This window comes from Tetranychus urticae, chromosome 2 (assembly GCF_039701765.1).
Source record: "Tetranychus urticae isolate SD_2017Ah chromosome 2, NJAU_TeUrti_SD_1.0, whole genome shotgun sequence".
Classification (NCBI taxonomy): Eukaryota; Metazoa; Arthropoda; class Arachnida; order Trombidiformes; family Tetranychidae; genus Tetranychus; species Tetranychus urticae.
In genome coordinates, this window is record NC_142959.1 from 29,023,450 (window position 1) to 29,044,010 (window position 20,561).

The 20,561-nt window shown below is 31.6% G+C and overlaps 1 protein-coding gene, 1 long non-coding RNA gene and 1 other non-coding gene across 3 annotated transcripts; 1 reads left to right on the forward strand and 2 right to left on the reverse strand.

Annotated features, from left to right (window-relative positions):
* Positions 1-3,760: 3,760 nt before the first annotated feature.
* On the forward strand, positions 3,761-13,544 carry LOC107368175 (organic cation transporter protein-like). Its single transcript, XM_015935959.3, has 7 exons — positions 3,761-5,318; positions 5,917-6,113; positions 8,605-9,159; positions 9,575-9,678; positions 10,060-10,183; positions 11,199-11,271; positions 12,779-13,544. Exons 1-7 carry the CDS (start codon positions 4,728-4,730, stop codon positions 13,514-13,516), a joined length of 2,382 nt encoding a protein of 793 aa, XP_015791445.2. The 5' UTR covers positions 3,761-4,727; the 3' UTR covers positions 13,517-13,544.
* TRNAG-GCC (transfer RNA glycine (anticodon GCC)) lies at positions 6,592-6,662 on the reverse strand. The gene has a single exon. It is a non-coding gene; the product is annotated as a tRNA-Gly (tRNA).
* A 2,878-nt stretch (positions 13,545-16,422) lies between the features above and the next one.
* On the reverse strand, positions 16,423-18,927 carry LOC149094296 (uncharacterized). The gene is made up of 4 exons (XR_016199342.1): positions 18,771-18,927; positions 18,529-18,682; positions 17,786-17,873; positions 16,423-17,549 (listed from the first exon to the last, which is right to left on the reverse strand). It is a non-coding gene; the product is annotated as an uncharacterized LOC149094296 (long non-coding RNA).
* Between the last annotated feature and the right edge of the window lie 1,634 nt (positions 18,928-20,561).

The following is a 20,561-nucleotide window of genomic DNA, read 5'->3' on the forward strand; positions in this document are numbered from 1 at the left end:
CATTTGAGTTTTTATATGCAAAAAAAGTCTGAACCTTCATCAACATTTCCACGAGTGTGGTTAGACCACAAGACATTAATATTTTAACCTGAGTTACATTTGACTGGACCAAAAGTGACATCAAGTTGAAGGGCTTCTTTTACACACAGAAACACGACATTCTCATCATCGGTATCCTCATCTTTATCTTCACTTTATCTTATTCATTTCCAACTCTCTGATTCGATGGTATTTGAAATTCAATCAAGGTTAACATTAAGGTTTTGGTTTCACATCATTAATCTGGAAGCAACTTTGATTGTCAAGTTAATGGTCAGTCAATGATTATTTTATTGAACACTAAACCATGTTCAGGTGAGAATAAATAACTGCTTAGATTATTCTTTGCCTATTGATTAACTACTGAATTGATTGAATTTAGAAGAGTTAACCAGCAAGAATTGACTGGATCAGTATGAGATATCAGAATGACCAGAAATGAACAACTTGAAATCGTTTTTTCTCTCTGCCTTTTCCTTTGTTGATCAGCTTCGTCTACCTTTGTAATCTAATAGCAAGTAATCAGTTTGCAAATTGCATCTCAACTACGTGAGTCTTGAATGTTACAGTTTAATCTGGTTTAGTCTTGAGCGAAGAAATGAGATGAAAGAAAAGTTAATAAACCTTTGAGTTTCACTTTCACTCTTTACACCATCAATTTCATGTAACATGGTAACAATGATAGTCTGGAGTAAAGTAATGGCAAGTGTTGAACCCTTTGAATAATAAAGATACGATGATTAATTGGTGAGAAATTAAAAAGTGAAAAGATTTGAAAGGAAAAAATGATTGATGGAATTGGCTGTTTGATAAAAACTTCAATGGCAATGCTCGCTTGTGCCATGAAAGACGCGACCAACTTCGACAATTGTCTCACCATGAAAGTGAATACTGAATGATATCAGTTGCAAGTTAATGAGTTATTAAACACGAGAATCAGAGGTTGGTTAATATTGAATGAGAAGTTGAAATTTGTAGAGAAATTGAGAGAAAAAGAAGTAAAAAGAAGAAAAAGTTGATTAATTTGTTCTGAACTTTTGGACTATTATTGGTTTCGACTATCGTGATACTCAGTGTGAGAAGTTGAACAATCGAAATTTTATCCACTTTCAATGATCAAAGGATTGATCCAAGTTAAATGAGCAACTTGAATGGTTTTCATTAAAAAGATTTGATCATTTTGTTGAATAATTGACTTGCTTTTTTGTATCAATTTTGGGTTAGTAATCATTGCCATGAATCATCAAATCAGATTTCAGTTCATTTTTATCAACAATAACACGAAGTTAACTTGCATTTGTAAAGAGTAAGCTATTAATGACAAGCAAGATTAATTACCTTTGCCTTGACATGAAATGTATGAATTTCATGGTAATAGCTTTTCCCAATGCGTTTCATTTGAAAACATTGTCATAACTCCAAATTAGCCCCAATTTTTCAATTAGATAATTAATGTTTCTCGTTGCTCAAAGAATTGACCTGTTTATTGTTGACATCAATTCACGAACTTATTAATTTTGAGCTTCAGTTTTGTAAATTTTTCAGCTTTACTTTGATAGTATAAATGTATAAGCATTGTAAGGTTAGTTTAAACTCATCAATCGATCAAGTTTTAGCTTTAATTTCACTCGATTTTCAAAGCAAATATTTAAATGGAGTTTTATCCTGATTCATTGGCAACTTCATGCTCTTACTTCGCATTTCAAGTCCGAAACTGCAAGTTCTTTCATGTTAATCAACAGCTTTATCTTCACCAATAACTTACTCAAGGTGAGAAAAGTGAGAAAATTAACTCTGGAATTTGAGTTGATCGAAATGAAGTCTTTAATTTTATAAGCAAAACTAGCTTGAACTACAAAGCTACGCATCTAATATGTAAGATGTCAAACGTGCTTAACTTCGCGAACTGGAGGTTCATCAACTTGTGGGTCAAGTAGAGGCAATTTGAAAATGGCTATTGCACTGCCACAAGATGATACAAGTAAGTAAATTATATGAATGTCTTGCTGAAATTTATGAACCATTCGATGTTGAGTTTGGAACGCAAAAACGCCATAATTTATATCAGACGCATATTTAATAGCATAACTAGCTTGTTCGCTTGATGGGTCGATAACGCTTCTGCATTTGAGGCTATTCGCGAACGAGTATTAAATGATAACTGTCGAAATAAGCAAAGTGTTCATCAATAATCAGTCAAACGAGCCACTTTTCATTTGAATATATAATTTAAACTTGAACATCTAAATTTATTGTTATTGATCATCTGTAATTGTGATTAAACGAAATAAAAAATTAAACTTTTTTCTCACACAAATCGTTAACCTTTGAAATTAACCTGAAAAGTTAACCTGTTAACAGACAATTGAAGTAAATTTAAACAAACGAATTCAAGTAATTCATGAAACAAAAAGCAGAACCAATCAATAATCGAACAAGTTTTGCCATTGCTTGATCCCAGGCCTGACAATTACCGGTGATTATTGGATCGAATCGCTGTCAATACTTGATGAGTTTAATGTCAATATTACTCTATTAAGAAACAAACTTATGACCTGATCAACACTTGAACACTTGCAATTGTTAATCTGATGTTTCCAGTAGTCACCAAGTAACCAGTCAAAAAGTAATCAAGGAGAGAGTAAATCACATGAAAAAAGGTGAAAATAAATTAAAACAAAAGTAACCCGTTTACTGTAACCTTTACAACCAAATTATTGAGGTTTCTAATGCGAAGCGAAAAAATGACTTCAACTCGACTTCAACTCGACGTTCATATTTATCTTGACAATGATTTCCATCAAAAATGATAATAATGACAATTTTTCCTTCATAAACCTCTTTGCCCTAAACCTTTATCTTGATCACCTGATCAACCCAATTGAACCAAGAATCAACTTGAAAGTAACAATCATTTTTTGGGTTTCTTTTTTTCTCTCTCTTCTAACCAACAAGTTACTCAATTTAATTACCATTACCAAGTTACCAGTTTTGATTGAAAAAGCACCAGTCTTTTGGTGACCCTGTTAACCTTGAAACCGTGTGACCTCAAGGGACAAGACCAATGTAAGGCTAAAGATGTTACAACAGTTTAAACGCTCAGTTGAGATTCAAAAGCTGGTTAAATGGGTGAATCCATTGGCACAGTTTCAGGGTTACGCTGCGCTTTTTTTGTCGACTTTTGTTGCTTCTTTTTTCTCATTTGTTGACAAATTAGACCGTTTTAATGTACATTAATGTGTCCACTTTGTCAACTGGATCCAACTTAATGATGATGTCATTTTTCATCACCTTAACAAAATCTTGAAATTGTTTTGTGAAAATGAAGATGAATAAATAAAAGATGAAAAGAAATGTGAAATAATGATTTTGTTTACAGTTTTGCATCCTTTATGCCTTTTCAATGTAAATTGCTTTCATAATTGCCTCTTGCTTGGCTGATTTCAACAGCGGATTCATTCAGATTACCATGTAATAATAGTTGTTTTAATGTTGAACTCGGGAAAAATTTGAGTTACGTTGACTTGTAGCCAAATGATAAACAAGAAACCAAATTGTCTTGAGAAATGGAAACGCTTTCATGAACTGTTGTTTATGATATCATGTTGAACTGATATCCTCTTCTCCCACCTCAATCTCTAGTCAGTGGGAGAGAAAGATAGAGATAGAGAGAGAAAGAGAAAGAGGGAGGCAAAGTGTGTAACAGTGTGTTACAATCGGCACGCAAATGTTTCCACTCTAATCATGGCAGTGAGTAGACCGTAAAGCTTAATCAACATCATCTACCAACAACAACACCAACCAAACCGAAATATCAACAGTCAAATGAAACTTTTTTTGTCCTTCACTCAGTTTGCACTTTTTGTCTTAAACCAAAACTTTTACATTGACCATCAAATAGACTAACTGTTAAGGGTGCAAATCGACGAATCGCAGCTTCAATTTCAAATATTTGTAAACATTTGCAATGCCAACATGTAACTGTGATAAGTGAAAGTTTGAAAAAGTGTTTCGTGAAATGTAAAAGTTGCAATTATGAGTTTATTTTTACTAAGCAGTACCAATGGACATCGTTAGATTTATATTTATTCATTATCGACACATCGATTTGAATGATTGTGTTGATTGAAGTGAAATTAACAATTGACATTCCATTTGGATTTACAAAACTAAAAAGTTCAAAAAATCGGAATAGTTCGTTTTGTGTCAATTTTGTGTGTTAACCCATTGTCTTGCCAATCAATCATCATTATAAACATCATCAGAGTTGGCATCGAAATGGTGATCATCTGACATGATATGACACCATATTAACCTTTCAACCTAACAGAGCCACTTACAGCCATCAAACTATCTCACAATTAGCGTCTCTTACATGTTACTTAATCAAACCCTCAAAATTCCTGGAAATCTGGTTAAGCCGTATGAATATTTCAACCTAAAAGTGACACTCTTCCTCATTAAATTTACTTACCATTTGGGTCTTTTATCCGTAAAAAAGTCTCGCCTTTACTCAACATCTATGTGACTTTGGCTAGACCATAAGTCATGAATATTTCATCCTAAGCAAGTCTAACTTTTACCCATCAAATGTAATCTCAGTGAAGACCCTTCCATACGCAACATTTGTCACAGCTTGAAACAAAAAACTTTCATCTAAAGCTTCACCAAGAAAATCATTAATCAAGATGAATCTTGCCTCATCTTGGGACCATTTCCTTTTAATTTTGGGCAATCCTGGTCGCTATCAGATTTTGATTGCATTTTTACTCTGTTTCCTTCAAATACCCTGTACTCTTGTCTCTTCCCTATGGAAATTTTACTCATCCAGTCCTCCCCATCGGTGTTTCATTCCTCCCGCTCTGCGCTCCGGTGGACTCAGTGCCAATGAATGGATACCTCAGGTTACCGATCCTTTTGGTGGAACAATGTATTCCTCATGTGAAATGTACCTTGATCCATACAACACGAAAAAGGGCACAACTCAGTGTCTACATGGGTACGAGTACAAACCCTTTTTAGGTGAACAACACAACATAATCATGGAATGGAATCTAGTTTGTTCATCCAAAGAGTTACCTCTTTTAATCTACTATTCATTCAATTTAGCAACCATTGCCGGAGCCATTGGATTATCATTGATCGCCGATAAATTCGGACGTCGACCAATCTTATTGTTAACTTTTTATTTATTTGTTCCCATTGTTTTCATAATTCATTTTGTTCAAGACTTTCAACTTTTCACCATTCTATTTTCACTGCAAGCATTTTTCACCTCGGTAAGTTTACCTTTGAATACATTAATGTAATCAATATAAATTGCTGTTAATCCATCAAATCATTTGCAAATCATTAGCTAATCACGGAAGGTTCAATTGAGCTCAGTTTTATTTACTTAAACAGTCTTTTGTACTTTTTTATTTTGTTTGTTTGTCGTTAATTCAATTATTTCAATTTACTTTGAATCTTTTGAAATCCAAATTTCTCTTCATTGTTCATAATTTCATCTTTTGATGATTGAATCATTCACTTTTTGTTCATGATAATTGGGGCCAAAACAATGAGCTAGACTTGCTTCCTTGAAACAAATATCATGAAAAATTTTTCAAGACTTTATTTCCAACCAAATGCATTCTTTCCTTTTCCCACTCAAAGTTGATTTTGTGATTTTTTTCGGACTCTTTTCTGAATCTCTATTGTTCAGTTTACATGCATTCACAAACATTTTCATGATAATTTTAGATATTATTCCAAAACTTTTCTTTCTTCCTTTTTTCTCTTCTTACCCTGGTTCATACAATGATAATTGAATTGGTCTAATTTGTTTTGCTTTCTTTTCTTTTTCTTTTCCCCATTCATGCTCGATTTACCTCTCAGGGTGTCCAAATCTGTTCATATGTTTTGCTCATTGAAATGATGCCAAAAATGTACCAATTTAAAGCTTCCCTCATGACTGGAGTTGCCATTGTCACCGGCTACATGATTCTGCCCATGATTGTTTGGGGAATTGAGTCTTGGAGATATGTTCAGCTAGCTGTTTCCGTTCCCGGAATTGTTCTTATCGGAAGTATTTGGTAAGACAACTTTACTCTCAATCCTTGCAAATTATCCTGATAACCAATGACAAAAAGTAAAACCTGAAACTACCAATCCAACAATAAATGCCTATTATTTACATGCTTTTAAAACTTTTCACCCAACCGGTTTGAATAATCTAGATAGTTCACAATAACAAGAAGTTAAGATTTTGATATGAAAACACAGTAAGACTGGGATTCAATAAAGAAATGAAAAACTCTTGGTTTTATTAGCAAAAATTAGCTGCAAGAATAGTAAAAGAAACTCTCTTAAAAGTAACAATAGATGGCAGCAGAGTAGAATAAAAAATTCATTTTTTTGTCTTTTTTTGAGTAATGAGTTGAATGACAAAATTTGATGAGTAAACACTCGAATCGACTCTTTACATCTCGATGACACATTACCAGTGAGTTTGGTTCATGTCTAATTGGGTAACAAAAAGATAAGTGAAAGCCAAGAGTGAGATAAAAAATATGCAATGGCCGGGAATCGAACCCGGGCCGCCCGCGTGGCAGGCGAGCATTCTACCACTGAACCACCATTGCTCTTCATATCATTCAATGATTTGCTTACCTACAGTTTAGTACTTAAATTTTTGGTCTCAATCGTAGTTTTAAGCGAAAGTAACGTTGAATTTGATAAACAATATTTACTTTTTACGATCAATACTTAAAGCAAAGCATTTCAACTATTTAAATTCACTATAATATTGACAAAATTTAACTCGCTAATTAGATCAAAATGACGTTTGATTGACCAGTGTACATTTAAATTCATTTAATTCATTTGTATTAGCTTTACCCTCTCAATGGGTCCACAGATTTTACCATTTGGAAAGTACATTAATCAAATGAGTAATTGAAATTGAGTTTGTTATGAAAAGATAATTTTTCCACTAAAAATATGCAAACTTGCATTACAATGAGCAGGTTAAATGAAAATTGATTTGTAACTATTAGTGAAACTACTCTCGACTAACTGCAGTTTAATTAACATGAAAAAAGTAATTGACTTAATCATTGTCAACAATTTCGAGTTTAATTTACCATTAGTTTAAACTTGAATCTGTGAAAATGATGATTTCAGTAAATGCCAAATGAACATTTCTAATTAGCAAAAACCTCCGCTTCAATCACAATATTAGTTGATGAAAAAATTAATTAGCCCTTGATTAGAGTTGGATGATTTGAATTAGCAAAAGCTTTTAATTTAAAGAAATTCAGTTTAAAGAGTAAATTGTTCCTAAACTGGTTAACATTAAACACAAATTCAGTTGATCAACTTTACTTTTCATGGAATCATTTGATTGATTGGAAAATCACTTGAACCAATTAAACACATAATTCAATTTAAATGGATTCATCATTTTAATCGAATCATGAATCAATGTTTATCTTGTTTCCATCCGAACCTCATTGACTTGGACTGTTCCAATTCAATGGTAATATCATAATAGAATCAATTATTGACTCTTTTACATGAGACTTTTCATGTTTCCTACTTTTAATCCTTTTATATCTTCAATCATCTGTTTATGATGACGCTTTTGATTGAAATGTTTGTTCAACTTGTGAAAGATTTAACAACTTTCTTTCATCATGTTATCAGTTGAGAAGCAATATAAATGATAACAATCTGAACATTGAAATTCAATGAATAATAGCAAGATAACATGGGATGGATACGAGGTGAAGAAGGAAAAAAATTACTGAATCAACAGAAGAAATGATTTGATTAACAAAGACAAGTTGACAGAGTTGAGAATTGAGCTTCAAATTGAATTAAAATTGATTTGCAATTCATCATCATAATTTGATTATTTGATTGTGTAATGTGCACATTAAATGGGCCAACATTGAGATTAAATTTGTCTTTACTTTTTTTCCCTGACTTGCCATTGAATATGCAAATCACAATAATAAACAATAAAACTGTTGAGCTAATTTATACCATATTAGACTTGCAAGTTAAGTTGAACTGGAAAAGCATTTAAGACGTGAATAAAAATAAGAGTAAAGGAAAGGGTTAAAGTGTTTCAAATTGTAAATCAACAATCCAAGTGAAAGCATAAAGTTGCAAGTTATCAACTCGACTAAGCAAACTTATGAAACACTGTGGTTGTGAGAAGAAGTAAAACGAAGTAAAATTGAATAAAGAACAAGAAGAACATGAAGAAAAGGAAAAACATTGAAAAGAGGAAAAAAGATGTAAACAAGTTTCAATTGAAAGGGAAGAGTTGAATGGTAAACTTAAACCTTTGAAGGATGCAAATTCGAGTTTTCATTTGTACCTTTCTCATGAAAAGTAACGAGAAAATTGAAGCTAATAAAAACATGAAAAACATTCATGATAATACATTTATGTACACTTGACTGTTTGGTCTCTCTGCATATCATTACTTATCATCATAATTTTTTTGCTTCAGAATAATGTTTGTAACTTTGTTTAACTTTTTTTGCTTTTGATTTTTTCTTCTTTTCTTTTCAGGGTTTTACCTGAATCACCTTTATGGACATTAACGCAAGGTCGAAGTTTGGAAGCTGAAAGTTTATTCCAACAATTGGGTAAACGCAATGGTAAACCTCTTCCATCCAATCTAAGGGATTACCTGGAAGCAGCAGCAAACTATTTTATAAACAACAACAATCACAATAATCATGTTAACAGTTATTCTCGGAATAACATTCACAAATGTAATAATATTAATGATACCAATGATAATAATAATAGTAATGGTTATGGTCAAAGTAAAGGTAATAACGTGTCTTTGACAAGGAAAGTTACACCAATTACAGATGAACATAAACCTGAAACGTTAGACTTTCAGGTCAAATTGGGTTCATCAGTCAGACGTAAACTGGTTTCACCTTGGCTTCGATGGTGTTTAGCCTCAAATTTGTACCTTTCATTTGTCACTCATCTGACAATGGACGTTCTTGATTCCCAAATATTCCAATTCCATGAGACTAAATATGCAGACTACTTTTATCGTGGACTCATGGATCTCGGTCTGATAACGATAATTTATTTTCTAGTGGCCAGGTAAGTAACGAAAGTAAAACAAAAAAACATTTAAACTGGAAAAGCAAATGCAAATGTCCAATTGTTATCAAACTTTTTCTTTCGAAAAACCAAGCTCTTTTAAAATCAATTCTGTACAGAATTTAATCAGAAGATGAATGAAACATGTTGAAATATTGCTTAAAGGGTATTGATTTTGAAATTAAAGTTTGAAAATTGACTTTTCTTTTGATTCATTTTTCACGTGAATATATTATTGCAGGTAAAAATGTTGAAGAAACATTTTCTCATTCAATATTCAGTTGAGATTTGAAATTTTAATTCAATTGCATGTGCTTTGCACCATGAAATTCAATTAGTGAATGGTAAACCAGTTGAATGTGACTGTTGCTCATGACTGTTATAAGGTTTAATCAAATTTTTGTTTCATTTCCAGATTCGGTTCTCGTGGTCTTCAATCGTCACTCTTCATCTTACCTGGTTTCTTGATGATCATTGCAATCTCATTTCAAGAATCTTTGCCAATTCTCACGGAATATGGTAAGAAATTAATCTTGATAAATTATACATTTTGCGATATTAGCATGAATAAATGTCAGGAAAAGGAAATTAAATTCACTGATATCTAAATAGAGAGTTGACTTTACCTTTACCCTTTAATATCAGGGATTGTTAGTCTTACCTTTTTCTGTCCATTATTCATTACAAACCTATTCTGATTGCTAGTGATTTGTGAAAATTTTACCTCAATAAATAAACCATTTGAATAATGAATTATTGTAATCTGGAAATGAAGACTTTGGACGAAAGAGTAAAAGTTGAATATAAAATATTTAGTCAATTTTTTCATTAATATAATCAATAATGTTGGTACTTTTGATGTTATTATGTGTCATTAAATTAATGATTGAATTTCAACAGATTGGTTTGATTTCCGTTTACTTTTGGTTCCATCAACATGTTTTCGTGGATCTGAAGCTTTGATAAAAATTTTACCAACATTCATCTGGTTTCACTCAATGAAAACTTTACCAACAGAAATCAGGTAACATTAAACTCATGAATCATCTTGAATAATTCAATTGGGTCATGATTAGTTCAACTTCAAGTGCCAATGTACTCAACATAAAGGAAACTTCAATTCAATCAATTGATGTCTTTAAATTGAAGTCAATTCTTAAAATAACTACAAAGAGAGTCAACTTTGTATCAAAAATAAAATGAAATATTTATCAGCACTTATTAACTTTTGTCATCAGATTAACTCATTAGTTAAGTTTCTTGTTACAATATTACAAAATAACTCCATTAAAGGTACCACAAGCTGATGGAATGAAAGGATCAGATCAAGCTTGGTCAAAGACTGAATTTCTCAAGTTGCTCTAAACTTGAACTCTGATTGACCTTCAGTCAAAATGTTAGGATTAAATAAACTCTAGTCACCAAGCTAAGCTCGAAAATGTAACTCAAATCTTAACCAGATAATGGTTGGAAAAACTGATTCACAGTTGAAAGACCTTCGATTAATGAGTAAACTACAGAAAACGAAGTCTGTAGAGCATCAAGAAATAATGAGTTTCGATAAATTGTCTATCAATAAATCACTATTCGAATTTAGGTGATAACAAAATATTCCTTTTAATGGATCTTTTAAACTTTTGAGCGAAAAATTTTAATTAATATTGAATAATTGAATATTATCGTCTTCTCGAACAACTTAAAATTGTTTAGACAAAACCCGAAATTACTCATGAAAATTAGTTATTACTGCCGATTAGTTATTCATACAAAAGGAAAAGAAAATTTCGATTGAGAATGAAGGAACATTTCGAGGGATAAACTGTGAATACAAACTGTAAAATGAAGAGAGACAAATGGTCAGAATAATTTCTTCAGAGGTCAGTAATCAACCAGTTTAAAACATTGAATCTGGTTGACTAAGCTTAATGGGTTGAACTGGTAAACAATCTGAATATTTGACACTTCATTATTTTTGTAACGAACGTTATCGTTTGAACAATCTTTTATTTTACTCATTTCAACCTTTTCTTCCATCACAGAGCTTCAGGATTTTCACTTATTTATTCAGCTGGAATCATTGGTAAACTTGCAGCGCCCAATTTATCAATTCTGGTAAGTTTACTTCATCATGCGAAGTTTGTTAATTTTGAGAAATGTTTTTCAATTTTCATCCTCTCATATTCACACACACATAAAAGATGAAGATGAACAAGAAGAGAAACTCATTAGTTTCGGATAAAGGAGATGAAGGCGAAAAGATGTGAGAAAATAATTATGATAAAGAATTATAAAAGTGAAATAACAATTTCATTAGTAAATTTGTTAACTTTGAGATGAATGGAAAAGGGTTGAAAGAAAATTTTGTTTCAAAACAAAAATAGCAACAAAAATTGTTTATAATATTAATCAGTTTTCTTGAGCATCAACAACTTTTTGCATTAATTTTCACTCCCTGTTCAGTGTAACATGATTGATAAACGCAATTTAACCATTCATCCTTTCCCACCTTAAATCATCAGATTATCAACAGTTTATGATGAACAATTATACTGCAAGAATTAAGGTCAATTATTTACTTTTTCAAATTTAATTTATAAATGTTGAATCAAAGTTCCATCAACACACATCAAGATGCAACATGAGCTCACATTTTTTTATTCATCATTCATTATTATTTTATAATATGAAGATAAAAAATCAGAAAGAACAAGTTGAAATTTTCATGAGGGAACAAAAAGAGATTTGCAAAGTTCAATCATGAAGGAACATTTTTTCTCTTCTTTTTTGATTAAAATTTTTTGCTACTTTTTCTCGAAAAATTCAATCTCAAGTTTGTCAGATATTCACAATGATTGTAATGTGAATAATTATTCGTTTACAGAATTTTGCGTGAAAAAGAAATTCCTAATTCTGCTATTCTCTCTTTGCTTTTCAACTTGTTTTAGCTTAATGTTTTTTTGTCTTTCAAAATGCTCAACTTAGACAAGCTGCAACTGGGAGTGAAAAATATTTCAAGAGAATCATAACATTTTTTTGTTGCGTTTTTTATCATACGTTTCATTTGTTCAGAGTTGAGCAGTTTTGAAATGAAATTTGAGGGAAAAATGATAAATGAAGAGAGAAAAGAATAAATTTTCATTCAATTATTTTGTGATTAAAATGGAGTAAATTTGAAAATATTAAGTTTCCATTTGGAGGCAAATTAAATGTTGAACATGGAAAACAATTCATCAATCAATTACGAAATGTTTACTTGTTTAATCTTTTTCATCATTAATATTATTTATTATTCAATAGAAAATGAATTATGTTGAATTATTTTGAGGTTTTCTTCTTGCAATTCAATAGATTGTACTATTTGCCCAGTTTAATCAAATTATTTCATTACCAATTGAAACATTTAGGATAATTTGAACGACAAAAAAGACGAAAAACAAGATTAAATTTGATGAAATTGTTCATGAATAAATTATTATTCAATATTGAGCGGATCTTTTGTCACAAAAATAGGTTTTAATGAAATTCAATTGAAATTTGATTAGTCGAATGACTTTGAAAAAGTAAATGAAAATAATGACTAAACAGCATTTTAACCTCTTATTGTTCATTATTTATGCAGGGTGAAACCATGGACAACTCAATTCCGATTGGACTGTGTGGACTTTTGTGCCTAATTGCAGGAGGATTGTCAATTTTATTTCCCAAAGAGTGCGAAACAGTATCACTGGTAGGTCCACCTTTGGTTACACCTAGACTGGTACCCACCATTAGTGAACCCATGTTGTTGAACCTTAATCGGTCACCAATCAAGTCTCAAAACAGTCTTTCCTCGTACATCGATGGTTCATCATCATCTTTACCTTCATCGGCAGCAGCAGTAGCAGCAGCATCAGCAGCTACTCACTGCAAAGGGACCTACAGTCAACCTCCAGGATCGAGTGTCTCGCTTGATCCCAAGAGTCGCATGTCTTATGATGATATTGATGCTTCTAATGTGACTGTCATGGGTGATGCTTTGCCTTCAATCACGGCTCACCACTTGCATCAACATCATAAAAATGATTTTGGTCCACATCTGGAGACATTGAATGCCGATCAGGCTGGCCGAGGATCGCGACCTTCAACCTTGTACAATACTGACCTCGAGTCAAATTTATCTGACTTAGAAGACCTTTTTGGTTTTGATAACTGGCATTTATCATCGACGTCAAATTTTGGTCAAACCCGTTCAAACAATACTCTTAGCTACTTATCTTTTTGTAATAGACGAAATTTATCCTATGAACGATCTCGAGCAACGGAAAGTCTAACTCTTACACTTCCCAATGCTGATCCCAATTCACTGTTTACACTCTGAAAATTTTTTCAATAAATTACAAAATTTTCGCTACAAATGCACTACGAAACAAGTTTCCAAAAAGGTCCAAAGCTTTTTTAGCTCCTCGAGAACATTTAAAGGGATTTCCTTACATTTCAACAGGCTAGCAGAAATTGAAAATTTGAGCTAATATCGCTATCGAAGGTTTGGAATTTTCTTCCTAAAGTCAGGGTAGTCAAAACTTCTTGAAAAACTACAGACGGAAGGGGCTTGAAGGTGATGTAAACCCTGGCTTTTGTATGCTACTATTAATCATTCTTGCAAAATATTTTCTTGGACGGAAAAGCGGAAAATCGTGCTAGAGAGCCGAGTAATAGCCAAAAGATATCACAAAAATTAGCTGGAATGTAGAGCACCTAAAGAGATGTTAAGAAACTTTTTTGGTTACCTAATAGATTCACTAAACAGAAGTGCAAAAAAGAAGTTAAAAATGCATTATCATGGGAGGAAAGGGTAAATAATAGCAATGAAATGCAATATTCTAATGGTATTAATGGTCTTGGAAGCTATTATTATCATCACAATTCTCATTATTACACAGATAAGTCGGTAAAAAGACATGGTAATAACAATATGAGGAAAAGTTGTCAATAATGACAATAATATTACACTGTAATAATATAGTGATAACCTAAGAAAAGAAAGTAAAGGTAAAATGAAGGAAAACTCAGTAAAAGTTGAGACAAAGACACGAATGAAGTTGATGAAGATGGAATGAACGAAAAATGGAAAAGAAAATAAAAAAATGTAAATAAACAAATGGTTAACCATTTTGCTTGGTTGATTTTTGTTGATAACATGGAGTTTTGAAAGTGACAAAAGACAAAATGATAGCAATCAAAGTAATCATTACATTGTATTTATATCGTAAAACTGTCACGAATTGTTTGCAACTCAACCGTTTCAGTTTATTGTATACCGTTGGGTTGTTTTGTCATTCACTATCAGCCTGATTCATTGCCTTGGAATTTCATCCATTTCCAAATTCAACTTTGCTTGAACCCAGAAGAAGAGAAAGATGCAAAATTGGTTCATTATTTGACTAAACTTTTTTGTTCAACATTTTTGAAACATTTCGCTGTTCCTCTTCGCTGTTCAATCATTTGACGATTTTGTTGTTTTAATCCTTCCAGTAATTCAATATATTAATACAAATGAAACATTTTTGCATAATTTGTGTTACCCATTGCAATAGCCTGGGGAATAGTTTGTTACCTTGAATTAGCTTAGCTAAACATTTGATGTCTAAATGCCTAAATACTGCATGAAATTTATGTTAATTATAGCAACAGTTAACGATAACGATCATCCAGAATTTTCATGGAACAGACATTTCTAGAAGAAAATTTGATTCTTTTACGGTTTGATATTTGCTGAACAGCCTAACATTGAATTTTGTGATTACTTAGATTCAACTTGTTCTGAGTTTTCGTTTGAAATGTAAAACTTAATGTGAATTTGTTGCTCAAAACTTTAGGGTTCTGTTGTTGATGCCAATAGACCAGTTCCAGACTATCGTTTTGTAAATAACAAACTGTTTAAGAAGAAAATATTTGGGTTTTGATACTTTAAAAGTTATCTAATTTATATTCAATTGCACTCCTGAGCTTTAACACAAACACAATATTGTCTCAATTTTTATCGGCGATTTTGCGCATAGCGATTGGTTACAGAAATCTAATTCTTAACCAAGATTATCAAAGATCTTTTAAAAGATTTTATGAATTCGATAGTGCTTCAATTTTACAGAAAAAAGTCTTTATATTGATCATGACGAAACAAAAGACTATTCATTTGGTACATTTAAGATTTTGAATGAGTATAGCTTCGAAACCAGAATTATTGACTCAAGAAACGAGCATGGAAATTTCATGAGCATTCATTTTTTGCTTTTGAAGCATGATGGTTATCCAAGGTCTAAAGGTTATTTGACCTCTGATCGACACGGTTATATTGTGCACTGAAACAAATGGCGAAGAGATTCTGTAAAAGTTGGTTTCTTGAAGGTTTACTTAAATTGTCTTATCAAATTAGTTTTTACCTTTTGCTTGTTAGTAAAAAATTTTCATGGTCAATAGTTTATTGCCATCAATTGCCATCAATCATTTAATCAATCAAAAGTTAATTTTGTTCAATCAAAAATAGAGAGTTGTTTTTTCTTACCTGATGTGGACAGCAGCTACAAAAACTATAAAACAGACTAATTCTCGATATCGAGTCTCCATTCATTCTTCAGTATACATCAATAGACAGGAAACATACGCTGCTAGATCAGGAGTCAAAAGAAAGGTGAGTTCTGTAACTGGGGACCAACATACTGGCACCAGTTATCCTGTTAGACTCGATTCCTAAAATTGAATAATCTTTTATTGACACTTGAATGGCTCCATGCTATTCACATTAGTGGATAATGTTTACTTATCAAATAGAGGAAAATTCAATGTCAAATGAAACAATCCAAACATTGAATAAGAAGATAATAAAGATGAAGATGAAATAATTTTTTATTAGTCGACTGTTTTGTCAATCGCTCATTTTACATGTAAACCTAAAGAATCATGAAAAGAAACAGAAAGAATGGTTTTTACAATCATTTCATTCCTGAAATGAATGTGATGAAAATGATTTAACAACGATAAGAGGATTATGAGATGAGAAACACAATCAAAAATAAAACGAGCAAAATAAAGTGAAATATAAAGATGAAAGTAGGAAACTGTGAACTGGGATTGATAATAATGTAGACAATGATGAGATGGAGATTTAACAAGCCGAAAAACTTTACTTCTAGCAAATCTTGAAACTTAATAACATATCAATGAACAAAAAGAATACAAATATATTTAATTAACTGAAAGTTGAATTTTCATCAAAAGCAGATAAGATATTTCCAGACAAACTGATTCATTTAAAAATATTTAAACACCTAACATTTAAAGAAAATTAGAAGTTAGTAATACATTGAATTAAAGATGATGATTGTCGCGAATAAGCCTCAAGTTTTACTTTTTTGCAGAAAATGCTGAGACCCAGAAACTCGAGAAAAGCTTAAATTCGTTTTCAATTGCACTTTGAGGTCAATTGTTTTGTTAAGGGTGTGCAAAGCGATAAGAAATTCGTATTAATGAAAAAATATCAACATGTGGAACTGGAATGATAAAACAAAAAAGGATTTTTCTCTGTAAAAATTGAATCTACATAATTGGAGTGATGATTATGATAATAATGACGATTATCATCATTATCGAAAGATAAATGATAATCATCATGGAACATCATCAACAAACTCATTTTACTCCCTGTTAATGTTTCGTCATAATTATAGCTACTATTTTCTCTCGTTATATTTTTCCAAATACACCAGTTATTGTGCTCAAATAATCCTTATCGTTTATAAAACACATCAAATATTTATTTTAAAATTAGATCAACGAATGGTTTTTCTTTTATACTCTGATTCCATGCGACGCATTAGCTGCGATGAAATAACGTTATATAAAAGAGAGAGAACAGAGAAAGTTAACCACAAAATATTAGGAACAAATGTATAAACAAAACTACTATTATATTTTCAGATCAACTCGTAATGAACATACAATTTTTTCACCAGGAAAGGCTCACTTTTCACTAATCTAAAGTCAAAATGCAAAGACGAGTAACAAGGGTACCCAAGTTATGAATACTTAAGTGGTTGAGGATAAAGATGACTCGAATGCTGATGATTCAGGGTCTCCAGAGTCAGAGTCTCCAGAGTTAGAATTGGTTAAACCTCAAAAGCTCAAAACCAAAAGACTTATACGGGTTGCTGTAAAATGAGACCAAATTTAAACAATAATATTTAGGTAATTATTAGGTTAATATTAGGTTAGTATTAGTATTAATAGTAATAGTAATAAAGATACAGGTAAGGTTTTACTTTTACGGAGAAAGGCGTCACAAAATGAACATATGAGAAGACATTTAAACACTTATCCAATGGTGGAAGTCCTTTTAATGGTGTTTTTGGTGAACACTGAAATAGAAGAAAAATAAAGAAGTAAAACATGAAATAAACAAAAATATGGAACCAGAAAACCAGAAAATCACGTGTAAGGGTTAAAGGATGCGATAAGGGTTAAACATGCTTTTTAGACATTTAGTAAATGTAGAGTAAATCGAGTAAATGTTCATCTTATTCAATAGTGATGTGGGACCAAAATTTTTTTACTACTTTAACACCATTCAATTTTAATCAAAAAATGACATTACCTGAAGATGAAGAACCTGGAATTACATTTGCAAAAAACTTCAAACTTCTTCCAAATGGCGAAGAATATAACTGTTTAAAGACAGTGAACTGTTCTGGTGTTATGAGGAAAAACAAATGTAAAACAACTAAGTTCAATTATATTTATACATGTGGTAAATGTGGAAAAAAATATCACCAAGCTCTGGAACTTGGTTTGAAAGAGGTCACTTATCAATACTTGAAAACCTGGCAATAATTTTTTTATGGTGTTCGGAAACTGGCAACAAAAACACTTCAATGTTCACCTGTAAATCACCGAAAACAATTGTAAGCAAACGAAAAAATATAAGAGAAATTGCTATCAAACATTGGATGGACAATCGAAATGAAATTGGTGGTGCAGGCAAAATAGTCGAGATCGATGAATCTCTAGTCTTCAAACGAAAAAACAATGTTGGAAGACTATTATCAAATGAAGAAGATGGAATATGGATAGTTGGTGGCTTGGAGAGAGAAAGTAGGAATTGTTTTCTCGAATTAGTGGAAAAAAGAAATAAACAAACACTTAATGAACTAATTAAGTTCTGGGTGAAACCAGAAACTCATATCATGACTGACTGTTGGGGAGGCTATTTGGAGTTAACAAAAATGGGTTATCAACATGGACAAGTGAACCACTCAAAAAATTTCTTAAATCCAGAAGATAAAAATATAAACACACAGAGGATCGAGAGATTCTGGAAAAGCTTGAAATCCAACTTACCGAAGGAGACCAATGGTTCAAAAAAACGAGACTATCTTAATGAATTTTGCTTTAAATATAAGTATCTCTAGCATCTGAGTCTTGGTGAAAGGTTCAAGTTAATAGTTGAGCTTATCGCCAGTCACTGCCAAAATCCACTTGATCATCAAGTAATCTGAAATATAAAGAAAAAATTATGTTAAATTAATTAATAATAGATAAATTAAGCCAAAATAATGTTTAACCCTCAGATGTTTACTTACTTGATTTGGCTTTTTTTTGATTGGCCGATTAAAGTGTGTTATATAAGAAATCTTCTCATATGTTTGATATTAACGCCTTTCTCCGTAAAAGTAAAACCTTACCAAGATACACAAGATACCACACTTTTATTGATCTTTAATCAATCTGATTGACATATTAACCATAGAAACAAAAATGAGATTAGCATTGAGCGTGAGTCTAATGACCCCGTGGTATCTTCATTATTTTATTGATGATGCATTTGTTTGATGAGGAACAAGTTCAGAATGCATATTGCATAATTTGATTACAATACATTTATACAGCTGCGAAAATGGAGTTAGACCTCGATACCATATCTTTGGCGCATTGTTTGGTATCCAAGCATACCGATAGTCAATTTTTTGAGATAAATTTTTGCTAATCAACATAAACTCAAGACTCATTGCTCAAAGCATTGAATCGAAGTTGATTGTACTTAATTTATCTCAAAAAATTGACTATCGGTATGCTTGGATACCAAACAATGCGCCAAAGATATGGTATCGAGGTCTAACTCCATTTTCGCAGCTGTATATAAAACAAACTAAAGGATTCACGTTTTCAATCAATCATTATAACCCTTTCAATTCTGCTAATTATTCTAACCCTTCTAACTTCTATTATTTTTATCACATTAAACCTTATGTGATTATGAGAAACACGATTCTCATCTATGAATGAGATTGATTTATTTTAATCTTATAATTGATTTTGAGCAACACGGTGTCCCAAATTTGTGAAAATAAATTGAGCCCATTTATGGAAATTATCCTTAAGGATAAGTATAAAAGAAAATGAATAAAACCAGAAGCAATCCCCGATCATTATTGTTTTTGCTTTTTCAACCATCAAAATCCACCATTAATACATCAAAATATTTTTAATCTTTGTTTTAATCAACAAGTTTACCTTCAATTGTATTCCCATCAGTGGTATAAAAAGGGCGTCTTTCGAGCCACTTTTTAATATGCAAATGAAGGGGGCGGCGCGAGGTGGGCACAATGAGTGAACAAACATACTAAAGAGTGTACTATTTTAATTACTAAAATGATTAAAAACTACATTTAAATAAATGCAGTGGACATAAGGTGTAAAAGAAGCTAAAATGGTTAAAAAAAACTTATTTTTCAATGGTAGTTTCAATTGTAACTGACAATTACTGCAAGGATTGGTTCAAAATTTCACCAAGTTTTCCCATCTGCATTCCAATAGCTACATTATCTTCTAACAGCTTTTTTATTTCTTCTTTTCTCTGTGCAAACAGTTCCAATGATTTAACAGCGGCATGAATCGCGAAGTGATATAAAACATTTCTTCATTGTTAAAGCTGTTAGATCTTGAACCATTTTTTTGTTGTTGTTGGATAGACCAAGGTAAATGTCTTTTAACTTAATGGTAAGTCTGGATTCACATCCACATAGCTTGAATCTTTTGCTGCAGGTAAAAATACAAGGTAATAATTGAAGCAAAAACATAAAGAAAACTGAGTTAAACAAAAAATTCATAGATTCAGCTTACCTCTTTGCAATTTTAGGAGCATTTTTAATAATAGATTTTGGCTTTTTATCCATTTTGGTCACTTACAAGGGACATGTCAGAACTTTTCATCGCTGATTTTGCTGAAACATATGCCAATCGATAGCTCATAATCGCAATATGAAAAGTGAAATTTTTTTTATCTGTCATTCAATTCGCTGCGGTAAAATGCTAATATAAGTGCACATATTGCATTAAACAAACGGTTCCTATTTTTTGGTTGCCATTTTGTT

Bases quoted from the DNA above. Each gene is read 5' to 3' on its own strand.
- LOC107368175 (XM_015935959.3), top strand. From the start codon at position 4,728: ATGAATCTTGCCTCATCTTGGGACCATTTCCTTTTAATTTTGGGCAAT. The intron at 5,319-5,916 runs GTAAGTTTACCT...TTTACCTCTCAG, and splicing joins TGCAAGCATTTTTCACCTCG to GGTGTCCAAATCTGTTCATA. The intron at 9,679-10,059 runs GTAAGAAATTAA...GAATTTCAACAG, and splicing joins GCCAATTCTCACGGAATATG to ATTGGTTTGATTTCCGTTTA.